At 41.4% G+C, this 15,995-nt stretch overlaps 1 protein-coding gene across 1 annotated transcript in view; it reads left to right on the top strand.

Annotated features, from left to right (window-relative positions):
• Positions 1-8,545, top strand: part of LOC115633876 (homeobox protein invected) — a 55,124-nt gene extending 46,579 nt beyond the window's left edge. Inside the window, exons 5-6 of the mRNA XM_030531381.1 lie at positions 7,857-7,993; positions 8,093-8,545. Coding sequence (XP_030387241.1) covers positions 7,857-7,993; positions 8,093-8,380 — 425 coding nt within the window. The 3' untranslated portion in view covers positions 8,381-8,545. The remainder of the gene's footprint in view (positions 1-7,856; positions 7,994-8,092) is intronic.
• The last annotated feature ends 7,450 nt before the right edge of the window (positions 8,546-15,995 follow it).

Genomic DNA, 15,995 nt, shown 5'->3' with positions numbered 1-15,995 from the left:
GGAAAAATAAATAAGCTATTGACTACACATTAGGCGATATCTGGCAGGATGAGATAACACTGCTCCTGATGCTGGTGTTGTTATTAGTGTTGCTGTTGTTTCCTGCGATGGAAATTGCACTTTGATGTGAACACTTGGAGCCGACTCAGAGTTTCGCAACATGTTTTGACACCTCCAACATAATAAAGCATACTAAATGAGCGCTCATGATGAAAGCATGTTCTGCGCCCACTCCTTGGAACCTTCTGGCCAATTACTATGCAAAACAGTTCGCAAGCAGTGTTGCCGCTTATGCAAAGCAGGCAAAGACCAGACCACAGCCACATTACTATATGGCGAGGAATTGAAGAAGCAATGTTGTCATGATAAAGCAATTAAAAATATGTCTAAATATTTTCATGTGACAGCAAATATTATGCGCTGGAATGTTGCGATTGCCTTTGACAACAGTGCAAACGAGTGTGTGGTTGTTGCTGTTGTTGTTGTTCGTCGTAATTGCAATCAATGTGCAATCTTTCCACACAAGCACACACAACACGCAGCAACAACCACAATTGAATACGCGTAAATAGTTATTTTTGATTTGAGCAAAACAGATTGAACGATAGACAAAATGAACGTCAAGCAATCGCAATCGACATCGCAATCGAAATCGCAATTGCGTTGACAGTCTGGTTTGGCTTTGTCGTCGTTTGTCAACCGGCAATGTGCCGACAATGGCAATTGGCAACCGGCATCTGGCAGCCAACAGCCAACAATCGGCTGTCTCGGCCGCAGCCTATACTTACAGTGTCAATCATTTCAATTAACGTGCGATCAAATTGATCGGCGTGTCAATCTTCATCTGGCGTTGCAACCGCAGCGATAATTTGCGTGCATGCACATGCCACTCATATTGCTGCAACTGCAACATCATCTGCTCTGCTGCGTTGCTCGCAGTCTGCAAATGCAAATGGCAAATGTGTGGGTGTCAACATCCAATTGTGCTGCTGTCACGATTGCTGCCAAAGGAGAGTACTATTCGAAGACCAAAACAGCAAAGGATGCAAACAAACGCAATCTTAAAGAAAACGCTTCAAGTGCTACTCAACAGAAATGCGTACAGTCTTCCCGATGCCACCTCCAAGAAAATATTCACCTATCACTGATGCTCCTTCTTTCCGATAACTCTTATCGATGTTACTGTACTATATTTGCTTAAAGAAGCACACATACGATTCTTATGAACTAATACAAGTGATGAGAATTCGGCAATTTTGTGTTGCGTAAGGTTATGAATCGATATCATCAATTGGTCGTTCACAAATTTATAACTATGGGGTATTAATATACACACATACATACACTTCTAATGACTATTAATATAACTATTCAACCAATCGACTACTGGAAAACAGTCAGATCAGTGATTGAAAATCTTTGTCACTTTTACATTAAATGGAATATAAATTAAATGGAATATAAATTTAAAGACCTTACGAACATATTTATAGGAATAACCGATCAAGCAATTCTAACATATTAAGTCTTTAAAAAATGGATTTCTAACTACACAATGTGATTGGGGGGGCCTGACATGGCTAAAAGGAAACTCATAATGTGAATTTGTTTTCCTGAGTTATGGCTCGGTTCGAATAACGGCGCTTACCATAAAGCAAAATTTCAAATTACTTGTAGCTTTAAAAATTCTTTACGAGTGGTCTCATATCTAATAAATCTGCAGGCCGCAGCAAAAAATAAATAAATAAGAAAATTAAAATAAATTTTTTTTTAATCTTTATTCTTTATTTAAGATCTGTCCTAGGTTGACATTTATTAAATGCGAGGCGCATAAAAAAATAAAAATAAAGTGATTGACACATATTCGTTCACCTCTCTGTAGCGATTTAGTAATAGTTTGATTAAAAATAAGAACCTACCATGAATATCTTATTTATGTGCAATTGTTTAGGGCGCAGGTATTACTAACATCTCCGTTTTTTTTTTAAATTTTGTTGAAATTAATTTAAAAGGCGATCGTTTAAGAGACCAAGCTGCTCCAGGGTGCATGTGCATTCGTCTGTCAATGTGGGGCCCACGCACAGCTTTCACTTTCTAATCAAATTATCTGTGGCTGGGGCCGGCAACGTGTTGTTTTTATGACCTATTAATGGTCTTGGCTGAAATGCGTGATCACGAGATAGCCCGATCAAGATCCAATATCAGCCGGAGCTAAAAAGCAAAAGCCTAACCAAACCGAATGCTTTCAAACATATCGTTTACGTTCTTACAGCTGCTGTTGCTAGTGTTGCTGTTGTTGTTGCTCTTAGTGTTGCTCATGTGGTCGTGGACCGACTCTGCTCCCCTGTGACGCCGTCGGTCAGCTCCAGACTGGCAGACTGGCAGGCTGACCAGCAAGCGGTCGAACAAACAGCTAAGCATTCGTGCGGCCGAGCGGCCAAGCAACCGAGAGCGATCGACTGGAGCGTGCATGTGTGTGGCCCGTTAGTTTGAGATCTTTATAAGTCAATTTTATTTGTGCTTTCGAGCCGCTGCCTCCTCGCCCCTCTTCCAGCTCGACGGCCGGCTCTTGCGTGAGTTATGCGCGGAGCTCTTTTGTCGATTCGAGCGCAGCACCTACGAGACCGAAGCGCCCGGGCCGACCGTTTTGAGCTTTTGCTGGCTTTCATACTTGGCTATGAAGATTGCTCAATTTTCTGGCCAGGACACGGGCCGGGCCAGGACCGCACGCACGCGCAACAATGGGAATGGGAATCGGTTAGTCATCGTCGTCGGCCTCGTCGTCCCAATCCGCAGTTCACTCATTCATGCCCATTCGGCATTCAGAATTCAGCATTTAGCGTTCAGAGGTAACTCACCTTGCCAAGAGAACAGACTTGGCTCACTGCTCGACCGCTTGGCTTAGTTTCCTTTTGCTGCCTTTAATTTCTTAAACTTGGCAGCGCCAGTCGCTGCTTTTGGCATTTGCAACTCATGTCCAAGCATAAATAAAACAAATGCGTTTATTTTTAACATACCTGCTTAAACTCACATATGTACAAGTACATACAGACGCAGTATGTGTGCGTGTGTGTGACTTTGTTTCTTTTTTTTAACTTTTTTGCACAGCCAGCGACATCAGTTTTGACCAAGTTGGGTCATCGTGCTTAACAACCGAGTTGATGAAGACATCTTCCCGTTTTTGCGGCCACAATTTTGCTCTCCGTTTTTTTTTTATTTTTTTCTTCAGCACTGCAAATGAAAACAATTTATGCGAATGGGTTCCAGTTGCCAGTTTTTGCGAAGGTTTCGTCGATTTGGTTTTACAAGCCTTGTATACATGACTGCGTTGGACTAGTTGAGGTATTTTAGTACCGTTTAAGGATTTAGTGATACGGGGAATTACCGTTCTTGCCTACCTGATGGTAGGTAGGAAAAAAAAACGAACATTCAAGCTAAAACTCCAGTGGGATTGCTCGCTTTGTTACTAAAAGACTTAAAAACGAATGTAAATTAATTACATTTACTTAAATATGCAAATGTTTACTCTGACCTACAAATATCCTACACACCAGACTCCACATAACAAATAATTAATTAATTCAAAGTATTATTAATATTATTAATTCGAGTATGCTTAATACTCGTACATACAAGTGGATGCATGTCGCAGACTTGGAACTCTTCATCTTCGTTCTGGCTTAGTTTATGTCTGCAAAATTGAGTTCATTGGAGAGTGAGAAAAAATACTTAAAACACACAATACTGGTCTTACTTTAGAATGCATATGGCATGCCAGCATTGGATCTGTCAGTCTTATGGCTGAATAAAAAAATTGACTGCTTGCTTCAGATGTACAGATGTTATTAAAAATACTACAGTCCTTTTTTTGAGCGGGAAACAAATACAGTTTTATTAAGGCTTATTTGTAATATTTGTTTCAAATATTCAAAGATACTATATAATCTTTGTTTCAAATATTCAAAGATACTATATAATCTTCTTACGATTTTAATAGTCAACTATTTACTTGAACATTTTTTTCGCATTTTTTATATTATTTACCGATGGTCCTGCCCAACAGATGTTGTTTTTGTTGCTTCCCTGTTTCTTCTGACTTCTTACCTTCATTTAACAAACAAGGAAACATTTCTAAAGATAATAATTATAATAGTTTTTGAATAAAATCGAAACGTTTGTCTAACGGTCCAGAAAATAAGTTATATTTGGATGATATAGTCCACCCAAATGAATTGAATTTCAGAACAAATATAAAAGATGTTGAACAAATGCTGAATTTCGTTAATCGGTCAAGTTCCTATTTGCGATTTCGGTCAAACCTGTTCCGGTAATTGTCACATCCTTCTCAGCTTCCAAATGTCTTGCGGGGTTTTTATAGGCCATCAATTATACATAAATTATACAAAAATAGTATGATATAATTGCTTTTAATCGACCTCACAATTATTCCTGCGACCTAAATATTGCCCCCGATCCAGAAATACCAGTGTTCCGCAATTTAGTTTTAGAAAACCCAAGATCGTAACCTTCTTGTAAAAGCTATAAATCGCTTTTGAGCTCTTGGTTTGGGAAACTAAAATCGTTTTTAAAATCTGGCTCAACATCTTCCTTACAACAACAAGGCTGCCTACTTATTTTGCACCACGGAGCAAGTAATATCGAACTTGATTGAGTTAATATAATTTATATTAAAGCCAATTTAGCACGTCCTCCCACCAGGAGCAGTACCAGGAATCGCCCTCGACCCAAATGACAAAAGCACTGCATTGAAAGTTTATTGTGCGCCGGAAAATAAAAATTTAACACGCTATAAATCACAATTTTCACATAAAGTGAAAAGAAAAAACTGAAAAAGGAAAGCGGGAGGGGTGACATCAACAGATTTTCCGCCAGAGCTCGTAATTGTTGCACCGGCCGCCCCGTATTGCCTGGAAAGTTGCCACCAACCCCTTGGCAATGTCCTTGCGACGCCTTGGTATGCAACTTGTGTCGACTTATCTGCGCGCCAACATGCGTCATAGGGTTGGCAGATATCCCACATTCGAACTCGCCCTCACTCCTCCCTCCACCCTCCTGCCCCCCACCATCGCGTCCGTGTTCCTGTATCCAAGCAATGACGTGGCAAGTCGCCTCGCCTGCTGCTTGTCTGACAGGTTCAAGGCCTTGGCTTGTTTTTTAATGCGCTACAAGTTCACAGCTCTTGTTGTTATTGTTGCTTTTGTTGTTGCTGGGATTGTTGTTGTTGTTGCTGCCCTAACACTTGCCGCGTCTGCGTGTGAAATTTAAAACCGTGATAGCACCTTGCTTTCCACACGCCCATTGGCAAACACGTGCCCGTCTACTCTCAACTGTTTTCACTTCAAATTCGCGCCTTCGCCTGCGACCGCTTTGGCATTTTGTTGACAAAATTGATTTGTTCAATTTTTCCAACGATTTAACTTACGGCATGACTTGAGCCGGCGCGGCTCCCTCCCCTCAACCCCTCACGACCTCTTCATGGTGCGTTGCCAGGCTATTAGTGCCGGTACATTTGTTTCGAAGACTGGGCTTCCCAAACTCGCTTCCTAGCTGTCTGGTCCTTGTCCTTGTGCTCGTCCTGTCGGCATTCTTGCACGTTTGAGGTACGAAAAAACCAACTTTGTTGCCGCTGCGGAATTTAATCAATTTTCGATATTTTATTGATTCGCGTTAAAAGCAAATTTAATTTTAAATTGTTCCTCACCTGAAACTTTTTACATCATGAAGCTGTAAAGCCCTGCTAATCAGAGCTTCTTCAGCATCAAATTAAAGCTGTTCTAATTTGTTAACTAACATTATAATTTAAATAATCATTCGAAGATTTAGTTCTGAAAATTATCTTGGAGCTTTGAATAATTTCCATCAATAAATTAAAGAGTTAATTGTGTATTAAATCTGCTGTAAAGCCCGGCTAATCAGAACTCCTTCAGAATCAAATTAAAGCTGTAAGTGGCAGTTTAACAGAAGTATTTTAGAAGTGTCCTAATTTGTTGAGTAAAAGTATAATTTCAAAATTGTCTGTATTGGAGATTTGAATATTGAATATTTTCTATTAATAAATTAAAGAGTTAATTGTGTATTAAGTCTGCTGTAAAGCCCTGCTAATCAGAGCTTCTTCAGAACCAAATTTAAAATGTAAGTGGCATCTTAACAGAAGTGTTTTAATTTATTGAGTAAAAGTATAATTTAAATAATCATTCCAAGATTTACGTCTCACAATTGTCTGTATTGGAGCCTTGAATATTTTCTATTTCTATTAATTGTGTATTAAATCTGCAAATAAATTAATTGAAACTAAATCGAAATACGAAACAAAGTCCAATTGTCTTCAATATTAAATATTATAAAAAACTAAACTTTAGGAATAGCTCCGATAAAAAGCATATAGAAAGTGTATATGCATACATTTAATTCATAATCTTTCTCAAACTGCATTAAATATGATTTATGTGCATATATATAATGCATACAAAAATGCAAAAATACGAAATTTAACTGAAAAAATAAAATGATGTTAGCTGCCTTTTTTGGATAACTGCGATAGGAAAAAGTATTCAAGGCAAGGCTAATGGAGAAAATCAGATCAAGCTCACAAATTGTTCTCTTCAAAATCATAACTCTAGTTATCAGAAGAGAATATTAAATAGAAACATAAAATGGATCAGCTCCATTGATTTTATTTTTAGAATTTCTAAACTAACTGCATATTTCACCACGAAAGTCTTACTGAGAATTTTCCGTTTGTTTCTATTTCTTTGCAGGCCGAAGTGAGTATTGAAGTAAACGGATAGTGCGCCGCCTATGATGGATGAGTGCCTAAATTACAAAATATTCGACATATTTGGGCTGTCCTCGCATGCTTGAGTCGACCAAGAACTTGCGGTCACTTTAAACTGTCCCAGATGGATGTGGGGACGGGGAGGGGGTGGAGTCCTAAGTCGTTGGTCGCGCCGTCGCGCGCTTCTAACCAAAAATGCCCATTAGTAAAACCAATAATTGCTTCATTTCTGCTCAACTACTTTCAAATATGCAAACAAACGCAAGTTTCGAACTTTACGAAAACCCTTTTTACGACTGCATGCCCATGTTTGTATAGAATTTTATTGCCAAAAACTTTTACCAACTGCCAAGAGTGTGGACAACCCACATCAACAGCCAAAAGGATAAAGGGGAGGGCTGAGGCAAGGGCTATGGCTAAGGGGGACGGAGCGCCCTGATTCTCTGCGCTTGTCTACTTGAACGCTGTTAATTAAATCCAAGACAACTTGCTTCAACTCAAGACATGCTTTTGGGTGGTGGTAGAGTGGTGCTGGAGTGGTGCTGGTGGTGGGGGGTGGTTGTCCCTGTCTGCACGGGGGGCGGTGTTGGTGGTACGTTCGGTCTTCGACTTGAAAATTAGCCACAGTCGAAAGTCATTGTGTTGATTACTTTTGAAAATGACGCGCGCAAATTTTGCGCAACTTTAATTGTTTTGGCTTGGCTGGTGGCTGATGGCAGATAGAAGGGAAAGGAAAGCAAGGGAGGGGAGGGGGGTGCAAGGGACGGGAAGGAGGACCAGTGGATCGGTGTAGGGTGGGCGACGCATTTAAATTTGAATTAATTGCACGCACATTTGTTTCTGGACCCAAAAACCTATATGAGGCACAAAATTTATGTGCACGATGAGTTGGCAGCGTCAGAGACAGGAGTACGAGTATGGTAGTAGATGGTCCAGTCATGTTGACGCCATTAACGTGCGATGCACTACTCTGGAATTTTTATGAGGGCCCCTCCTTTCTGGCACTGTTCCTCAACACTCTATGCTGAATGGCTGTAACTCTCTTTCTCCCTCTGTGCAGGTCCGCGGACGCGCAAGCCCAAGAAGCCGTCAATGACCGCTGCGGGCGGTGGGGAGAAGGCTGAGGCAGAGAGCGCTACGGCGGAGGACAAAAGACCGCGCACGGCCTTCAGTGGCACGCAATTGGCGCGACTAAAGGTGAGTTATTATAGACGGACAAGGGAGAGCAAGTCGGCATTAATTACAGTCGAATAGAATCCAATTCCAAAATATTGCCTTCCTTTCTCCATTTTGCAGCACGAGTTCAATGAGAATCGCTATTTGACTGAGAAGCGGCGTCAGCAGCTGAGCGGCGAGCTGGGCCTGAACGAGGCGCAGATCAAGATTTGGTTTCAGAACAAGCGGGCCAAGCTGAAAAAGTCGAGCGGTACCAAAAACCCCCTCGCACTCCAGCTGATGGCCCAAGGACTGTACAACCACTCGACGGTGCCACTGACGCGCGAGGAGGAGGAGCTGCAGGAGTTGCAAGAACGTGAGCTCGAGGCAGCCACAGCCGCCTCCACAGAATCTCAGGCAACGGCCTAGAGCGACACCCCCCTCAACCGGAAGCAATATTTATTGATATTTATGGCGTAGCGTGTAAGTTCTGGTTAACTCTAGTTACTAAAGTTAAAGATAATCAATTAAGTTGTACCATGTTCTAGTCCTCTGCGCACGCGCGGCCCACCTGCCTGCCCCGCTGGGGCAACTGGCGAGGTGTGTGTGCGTGTGTGCATGTTTTTGTATAATAAATTCATAAATTCACAAGTAAATAATTTAATAAAAATTTAAATCGTATGCGCCTCGTCTATTATTGATTATGGTATTTACATAAAGGTGCCTTCGACCCAGCCGGAGTCGTGCATTTGTTTTGTTTTGTGTCTCTTTGTTCTTGTTTGCCATTGACGTGAAATATGAAGCATTTATAATTAGAATCCGAGTAGGAGGTCCAACGGCGTGTTGTTGCCCCAGCCTTGTTATCGGTTTCGCCCAATTTGACGGCACATTATGGCCCAGCAACCAGGCAACCAGGCAACCAGACAACCAGCTTTTGAGCTCCCTCCCTAGCAAATGTTGTCATCAATGGCGGCGCATTTAATAGTCCGTGGGCGTCGGAATTAATTACTCAATTAACGAGTTTGATTACGTATGTGCGAGCATAGACGAATATGTATGCGAGTATGTATATAAGGTAGTGATTCATCAAGATAAAGACGCTGAGCGATTGCTACGGCAATTGCTCAATTTACAATCAAATCAAATTAAATCATTTATGCAAATTCAACTTAAAAGCTATCTTTGCGCATAATCACGCCTAATGGATGCCCGAACTGAACGTTTCTCTAATTTAGCCATTAAATTTGCATACACCAGCCAGCCATCCAGCCAACCAGCCAACCAGCCAGCCAGCCATCCAACCAGAGACGAGGCCTGTTACACTCGTAAACCTTCGAAATCAAATGAAACGCACCACAGCGAAACCTTAAAACGCAAACAAAATTCAAAACAAAATAACTACAAACATACATATAGTATACTCGTAGTAGTGTATAAGTTTGCTTGTGTGACCACAAATGCCAGCGGCACAAATTGACACCTTGGCGTGCGTTTTGGGCCTCTGTGGAGTGCAAGGCAAACGCACCAGAAGAGCGACGGACTGGGGGACTGGGTGACTGGGGGACTGAGGAGCTGAGGGAGACTGGTGTGGGTGTTAAATGTGTCTGTCATCCGATGACTGTGATTCAAGCAAAGTCTGAGCTTGGCTGCGACGAGCGACAACTCCAAAGTGGGGATACCTTCGTAGCGACAGACCGATGCAGATTTAAATGTGGCTCTGAAGTGCGAACTCTCGAGCAACGAGTTGCTCAAAAGTTTCAAAGCAAAGTGCCAAAATCTTCAAGGCAATAGGTTGGAGTGGTGGTACTGAGCCTTTGCAATACATCGCCGATCACTTCATTTAAACTTTAAGCCTCCTTGTTTCATCCAAATCTCAAAACACAATCTGACATTTATTCAAGCAAAGAGTGAAAGGCGTTCGGCTGTTCAACATACATGTTAACAATTAATTAATAGTGAGTTATAATAACAAATGTAGTTTCCAAAAACTTCAAACCTATTACATTTGCAAAAATAATAATTAAACCGTACACTACAGAAAACTCCGAAATTTGAAATCATAAACAAGACTTATCATAGAAGAGTTTTTGGCATAATTTGTATTTATTGTTACGTACGAGTAATATTAAACCATGTACCCAAAGGGTAAAAGGGTATAGGAGTTTCGTGCGAATGTATTCAACACACAAAATATATAGTACATATTCTTGATTAATACTACAAGACAAAAGGATCTCAGGATATACATAAAGAGCTACGTAGGTTAACCCAAAATATATAAACTTTGTGTTTCCCCGATACTCCCTTCCCCCACTCTGCCGCTTTTAATTATTCAATAGTTATTGAAATTTACTACCCAAATTTTTCAATTACATCCGGTTAGTGCTTATATATCCCTATGTCAGGTTTCATCTGCTGATGTTGTTGTTGCTGCTTTAGCTCAACTCTGTACTTAACTTTCTATTGTGGCTGTTAATAGAGGCTATTTAAGACCCGCTCGAGTGTCACATTCCTTTCTAATTTCTATAAGGATTGTGATAAACTTTATCTGCGTATGGAGAAGATAAGTGATCTAGTCCTGGATCCCCGCCAGCTGCGGACAGACAGACATGTGCATGTTGTTGTGATATGTAAATAGATTTCCTACTTAGTACTTAGTATACCGTTTCACGCTGAATGAAGTGTGAATTGATTTTAAGCAAATGGGTTGTGACAATTGGATATTAAATTCGACGCTAAAGGTATGGTATACGGGTATTTTAACTAACGAACTAATTATTTCATATTTCCTCACACTTTTGGGAACTATTCAGAGAACTAAAGTCCCACCTTAATAACATCGAATTAATAACATACGATTGTATATTTCAGCTAGTAAATTGAAAATACTAAGCAAGGTGTGCTAGAATTCCAGTAGATATTAGACTGCCACTGGTTATTAGTATTAATATTTTCTTCAGTTTTAAAGAGAAGAGTTTATGAGCGAAAGATATATCTAATATAGCCTCACTTGAGAATGACAATTACATTCTTTTAACTGGCTAGAAAAGCCTTCGGCAAAAAAAGTGGACAACAATGTCTCAATAGCGATCGGAGTGTGAAATTTGGCTTCCAAGTCGGGCTTCGTTGTTGGCGACATTTTTGGAACTCTTGGCTCAGATTCGTGCATAGTGTGTGGATAAATAACTTTGTGCATTTTATATCCATTCCACCCCGAAGATGATGCAGGCGTGTGGGCGTGGGCGTGGTCGTTGGCGATGTTAGCGAGCTTGTTGTCTGATTTGAGTTTTTGCATGCCCCTTAAGTGACTTTTTATGGCACGCGTGTCTTGTGGGATGACTTCATAAAAAGTCAATTTAAGTTTAGTAATATTTTGTTGAATTTATAGTTGAGTATTTTGTTTAAGCATAATTTTTTATTGCCGCTGGCAGGCTAAGTCCAGGCGGCTCATGCGTCATGAGTCATGAGGCGCTGTTCTCCCGACCGGACGGGCAAATGGTGCGAGTATATTACGTTATAAATTCAATAAATGTGACCATAAAAAGCCCATTCAAATACCTTGCGCGCGTACATTAATCCCGCCGGTTAGTTCTCGTTGCGCTGGACCAGTCATTACAACGCCTCGAGAGCTGCCCCATCTGTGGATGTGTGGATGTGGCTGCCACAAAATGCCCCCAATGATTAATGTTCGGCAGCCTTGGCCGGCGCACAGTTCGCAGCCTTGGCTGAGCCGCCGCCTTCCCGGAATGCGCTCGGCTCGGCACGGCCCGGCACAGCCCGGCCCCAGTCGCAAGTCGAGCCCGAGTAACCCGAAAAAGACAATACGCATAAATCTATGGGGTTGACACTTAGTACCAACAACAAAAACGCGCCGGTCTCTAGACTCTGACTCTGTCTCTGACACTGACACTGGCCGGGTCTCGAACTCTCATTCACATTCGCAGCTACAGCCATGGGCTTCAAATGGATTTGTTTACACCACTCACACGCACTCACACACACACTCATTCACACTCATCCGCACTCACTTGCCGCTCTCGGCTCGTCTGCAAGATGAGTTGTGGAGCGCGAGGCGTCATAAAATTGGCAACAAATTGTTTTTCACGCCGTTTTAAATACACATTTCGATACTTGGCCATAATGAGGGACGACCGTGCCAACGCGCGAGTTCGCGGCTAAGTTCGGAATCGCGTCCGCGTTCGCTTTGAGCTTGCGGTCGGGTCTGTAGTTGCAGACAAAAACCGCCAACGACATTATCCGACTTGACGAACTGCAGCAACCGTTCTCGTCCCGTTCCCCCCTTACTTGTACGCTCCGACGCTGTTGTAACACGCTAATAAATTTGCGGCTAAAGAGATAAGCTTATAAATTTTAACTGTAATTATGCGACACAAGATTTATGATGAGTCCGAGTCCCATTCTCACTCCCAGTACCAGTCCCCAGTCCTCAGTCCCCAGACTCCGTCCAACTCTGCGTTTCTGCCCGCGTGCATTTCAGGTTATTAATGAAACACAAACTTACGTCGAAATTCGTTCAAGTGCCGGCAAAAATAAAGCATGAGACACTCCTCTCTTCGGGACGGGGAGACTGACATTCCTTCTCGACCGATTGGTGCCGAAACTAGTGCTGGGTTCTCTTTCGTCTAGCTCTTGCTCCTAATGAGTCTTAAACGCATGCAAATTATCTGCCCCACACGATTGATCAATTGATATGCGTATGTGGGTGTGGCCCCTCTCAAGTGTACATATATATATGTGTGTGTGGCTGCATCTGTACTTTAGGCCGGACCACCCACGCAGCGCCAATCGCACGCCGAGATCTGAGGACTTGACATTGCGTCGCTCATTACGCCTGCGCCTACATGAAGACGTGAGTGGGGATTGTATTGGAAGGAGGAAGGAGGAGTGCAGCAATAATGGCACTTCAGAGGACATGCAACAGCATAGTGCGAAAGGAGACTGATAGAGAGAGATAGAGAACTCGGCTACAGATTAAGGGTTGCGGGAGGTGGAAAACAGGCAGAAGGAAGCGTAGCAGACCCCACAAAGTATATATATTCTAGATCAGTCGAGATCCGTCCGTCCGTATGAACACCTGGATCCAAGGGCGTAATCAGCTTTTACTAAAGGGGGAGGCCAAAAAATTAAAATGTTGATTAAATAATGCACGATGCATTTAAAAAACAAGTAAAAAAGCTAAAGTCGGGTGTCCCGACTTAGAAATACTCTGTACATATGTTTACAATAATTATAGAAAATAAAAAAATGTGGAAAATAAAAAAAAAATTTTATATATTTTACCTCTTTTGGTATTCGAACTCACGTAAAGGATATATAATTGCACATTTACATAGCAATTGCGTCTGTGTGAGTGTATGTATGCCTATGCGCATCTATTCGTGTCTGTGTAAACATATGTGCCTTCTTCTGCCTGTTACATTTTTCAGCTCGCGCAAACCTAATATACTCTTGTACATTTCATGCACAGAGTATAATAACTTATGCATATGATCAATGGAAAAACTTCAACAAATTCAATTCAGATCCATTTAAGGCGAAATAATGCGTCATAATAATGAACGTGTGGTCGACTTTATATGGCAACATATATATGCGACCCCCCCCCCCCCCCCCCCTGCCCACCTAAGGGACTATAAGAGCTAGAGACACAAAATTTTGAAAGATGCCTTATGTGTGTACGATGTGCACGTTTGATTTCCCCCCCCCCCCTATGGGGGATTTACTATTCGTATAATCGCCAATATCTCAAAGACCATATCACCTAGGTACACCAAATTTTAGTCCCAGATGCCTTATGTGAATACGCAGAAAATATGTATTTTGGAATTCCGCTTTTTTTAATTTTTTTATTATTCTAATTCGGGACACCCGATTTCTCTACTTGTTTTAAACATACTCTTTGTTGAAACGTGAAGCCCCAAGAAAGGTATACCGATGTCGCAGACAGCAACAAGCATCAGAGACCCAATATTGTATTTCAAGTCAGTGAACAATATAGCATGTTTAGCTCCATTTCACCCTATATGGATGTTGTTCCGGAGGGAATATTAGAAATCTTTTTATAAAAAACTTTTGTTTATAACAATATTCGATCTGAAATAGATATTTTAAAGTTTGTTTTCTAACCTAATGGTGTTACATCATATTTGGATCGCAGATCGGCTACCACCACATTATTCTCATTTTCATTGGTGACTTGTTACTACAAGCCAAAGGGATAATTAGAAAGGCAGGAACTACTTCCTTAGGTATATCAAGTGTGCGGCAATATACCTCAAATTTTCTCATATATAGTTTATTCTTTCGCCGTTGTGACTTTTCATACAAGGTTTTAACTATTATTTACTATAATACTAAATAAGTCGACGGCTCGACCTGACTTGTTTCGCTGTTTGGAAGCTTGACAGACTCTTGTATAACCGCCTCTACAAAAGTTCTCCACCTAATACGAATATTAGCTTTGATGTATCAATTAATCCTATGCATCGACTTTGATGAAAATACATATAAATATTAAATTGTTGCGATTGCCTTTTTGATACTAAGATACACTTTTCTACTGACCGATTGTATGTCGGCAACTAAAAAACTAATTGAAATATCTGAATAAATACAAAATTCTACAACAAATAAATATTTCACCAATCGGTCATATGAGAGCTGCTTAAATTTATGAGACTATATGTGTGACTATATGTCTGCCAAGTTTCCTAAGGTGTTATGGATCCAAAGTTCTCGGTGTTCATACGGACAGACATACAGACATTCGTTTTGGGTCTGTCTCTTTCTGCCTGTTACATGCGTTTGACGCTTAGACTTTCTTTCTTACCCTTGAACATTTTTATTATAACAACAAATCTCTAGATAGATGGGTTGTGTTATCACTTATGACACATGACTTATAAATTAATTTGGCCAGCAAATGGTAGTTACTTCTTAATATGTTTGTATGTTGTACAAAAGAACAATTCTTATTTTATTTAAAGAAGCATGTCATTACCTCATTTGGTTGGGCATATGAAGAATAAAATTCCATATCTGCCTTCTGGTTCAGCCAACGACGGAGTTAATTCTCATGCCGGTAGTTGAATGTCTGAATACCTCAGCCGAGTAGCTGGGTGGGGTTAATTATGTAATAAAAATACTTCGTTGCTGTTGTGACATAGGAAAATGTGAAAGTTTCATTACATTTTCATTTGCGTTCGCATTACATTTACATAACGAACCAACTATCGCAATCGCTATCGCACACGCCTGCTCAGTCAGAGTCAGAGCCAGAGTCGGAGTCAGAGTCGGAGTCAGAGTCGGAGTCAGAGTCAGAGGCAGCGTCAGCGACAGACCGAGAACTTCACGCCGTCATTTGGCCGGAAGTATCTTGTTAACATGCAAAACAAGCCATTTGCAATACGCGCTTACTTTATGAACTGAAGCAAGCAGTCCCCCAACATTTTCCACAGGCACATACTTACGAGTATACGAGTATACTGGCAGAATTATGTTGTAATGGCGCCTAACTCAGAGCCAACTGCAAATTAGTTGGATAGTTAGTTAGTCAGTCAGTCAGTCAGCAGTCATTGGGGTGGTTGGTGGGTGGCTGTTTCTGGTTTTAATTCAATTACTCGCAAGTTCGAGAGATTGTATTAATGCCAGTTAGTCGGAAATACTTGGGTTGTAGGCAGCCAGCAAGTCGGCCACGATATAAAATTTAACAGCTTCGATGCTACCCAACCCTTAGATTGCATTTCCATGGCACATTTCCAGCACTGACACGCAGCAATTTTAATTGTGTCCACGGATCTGTCCTCGGACTGCGACCAACCCAGCAACGCAACACAGGCAGCCAACCCTTTTCCGAAGTTCCTTCGCTAACGTGATTAGACACGCATGTCCAGTGAGCGCAGCAATAAACACGTAACGCCGAGTCTAAATAATATTTAAAGTGTTATAAAACTGTCACCAGGGCGACCAGCAGATGTCACTCGAGTGGTTAATACGGACGAGTGTACGTGTATGTTGCTGTTGG

The sequence above is a fragment of the Scaptodrosophila lebanonensis genome, unplaced genomic scaffold, assembly GCF_003285725.1.
Source record: "Scaptodrosophila lebanonensis strain 11010-0011.00,11010-0021.00 unplaced genomic scaffold, SlebRS2 tig00000001-arrow-pilon, whole genome shotgun sequence".
Taxonomy (NCBI): Eukaryota; Metazoa; Arthropoda; class Insecta; order Diptera; family Drosophilidae; genus Scaptodrosophila; species Scaptodrosophila lebanonensis.
Note: the sequence above shows the minus strand (reverse complement) of the source record. Positions and strands in the feature narration are given on the sequence as shown.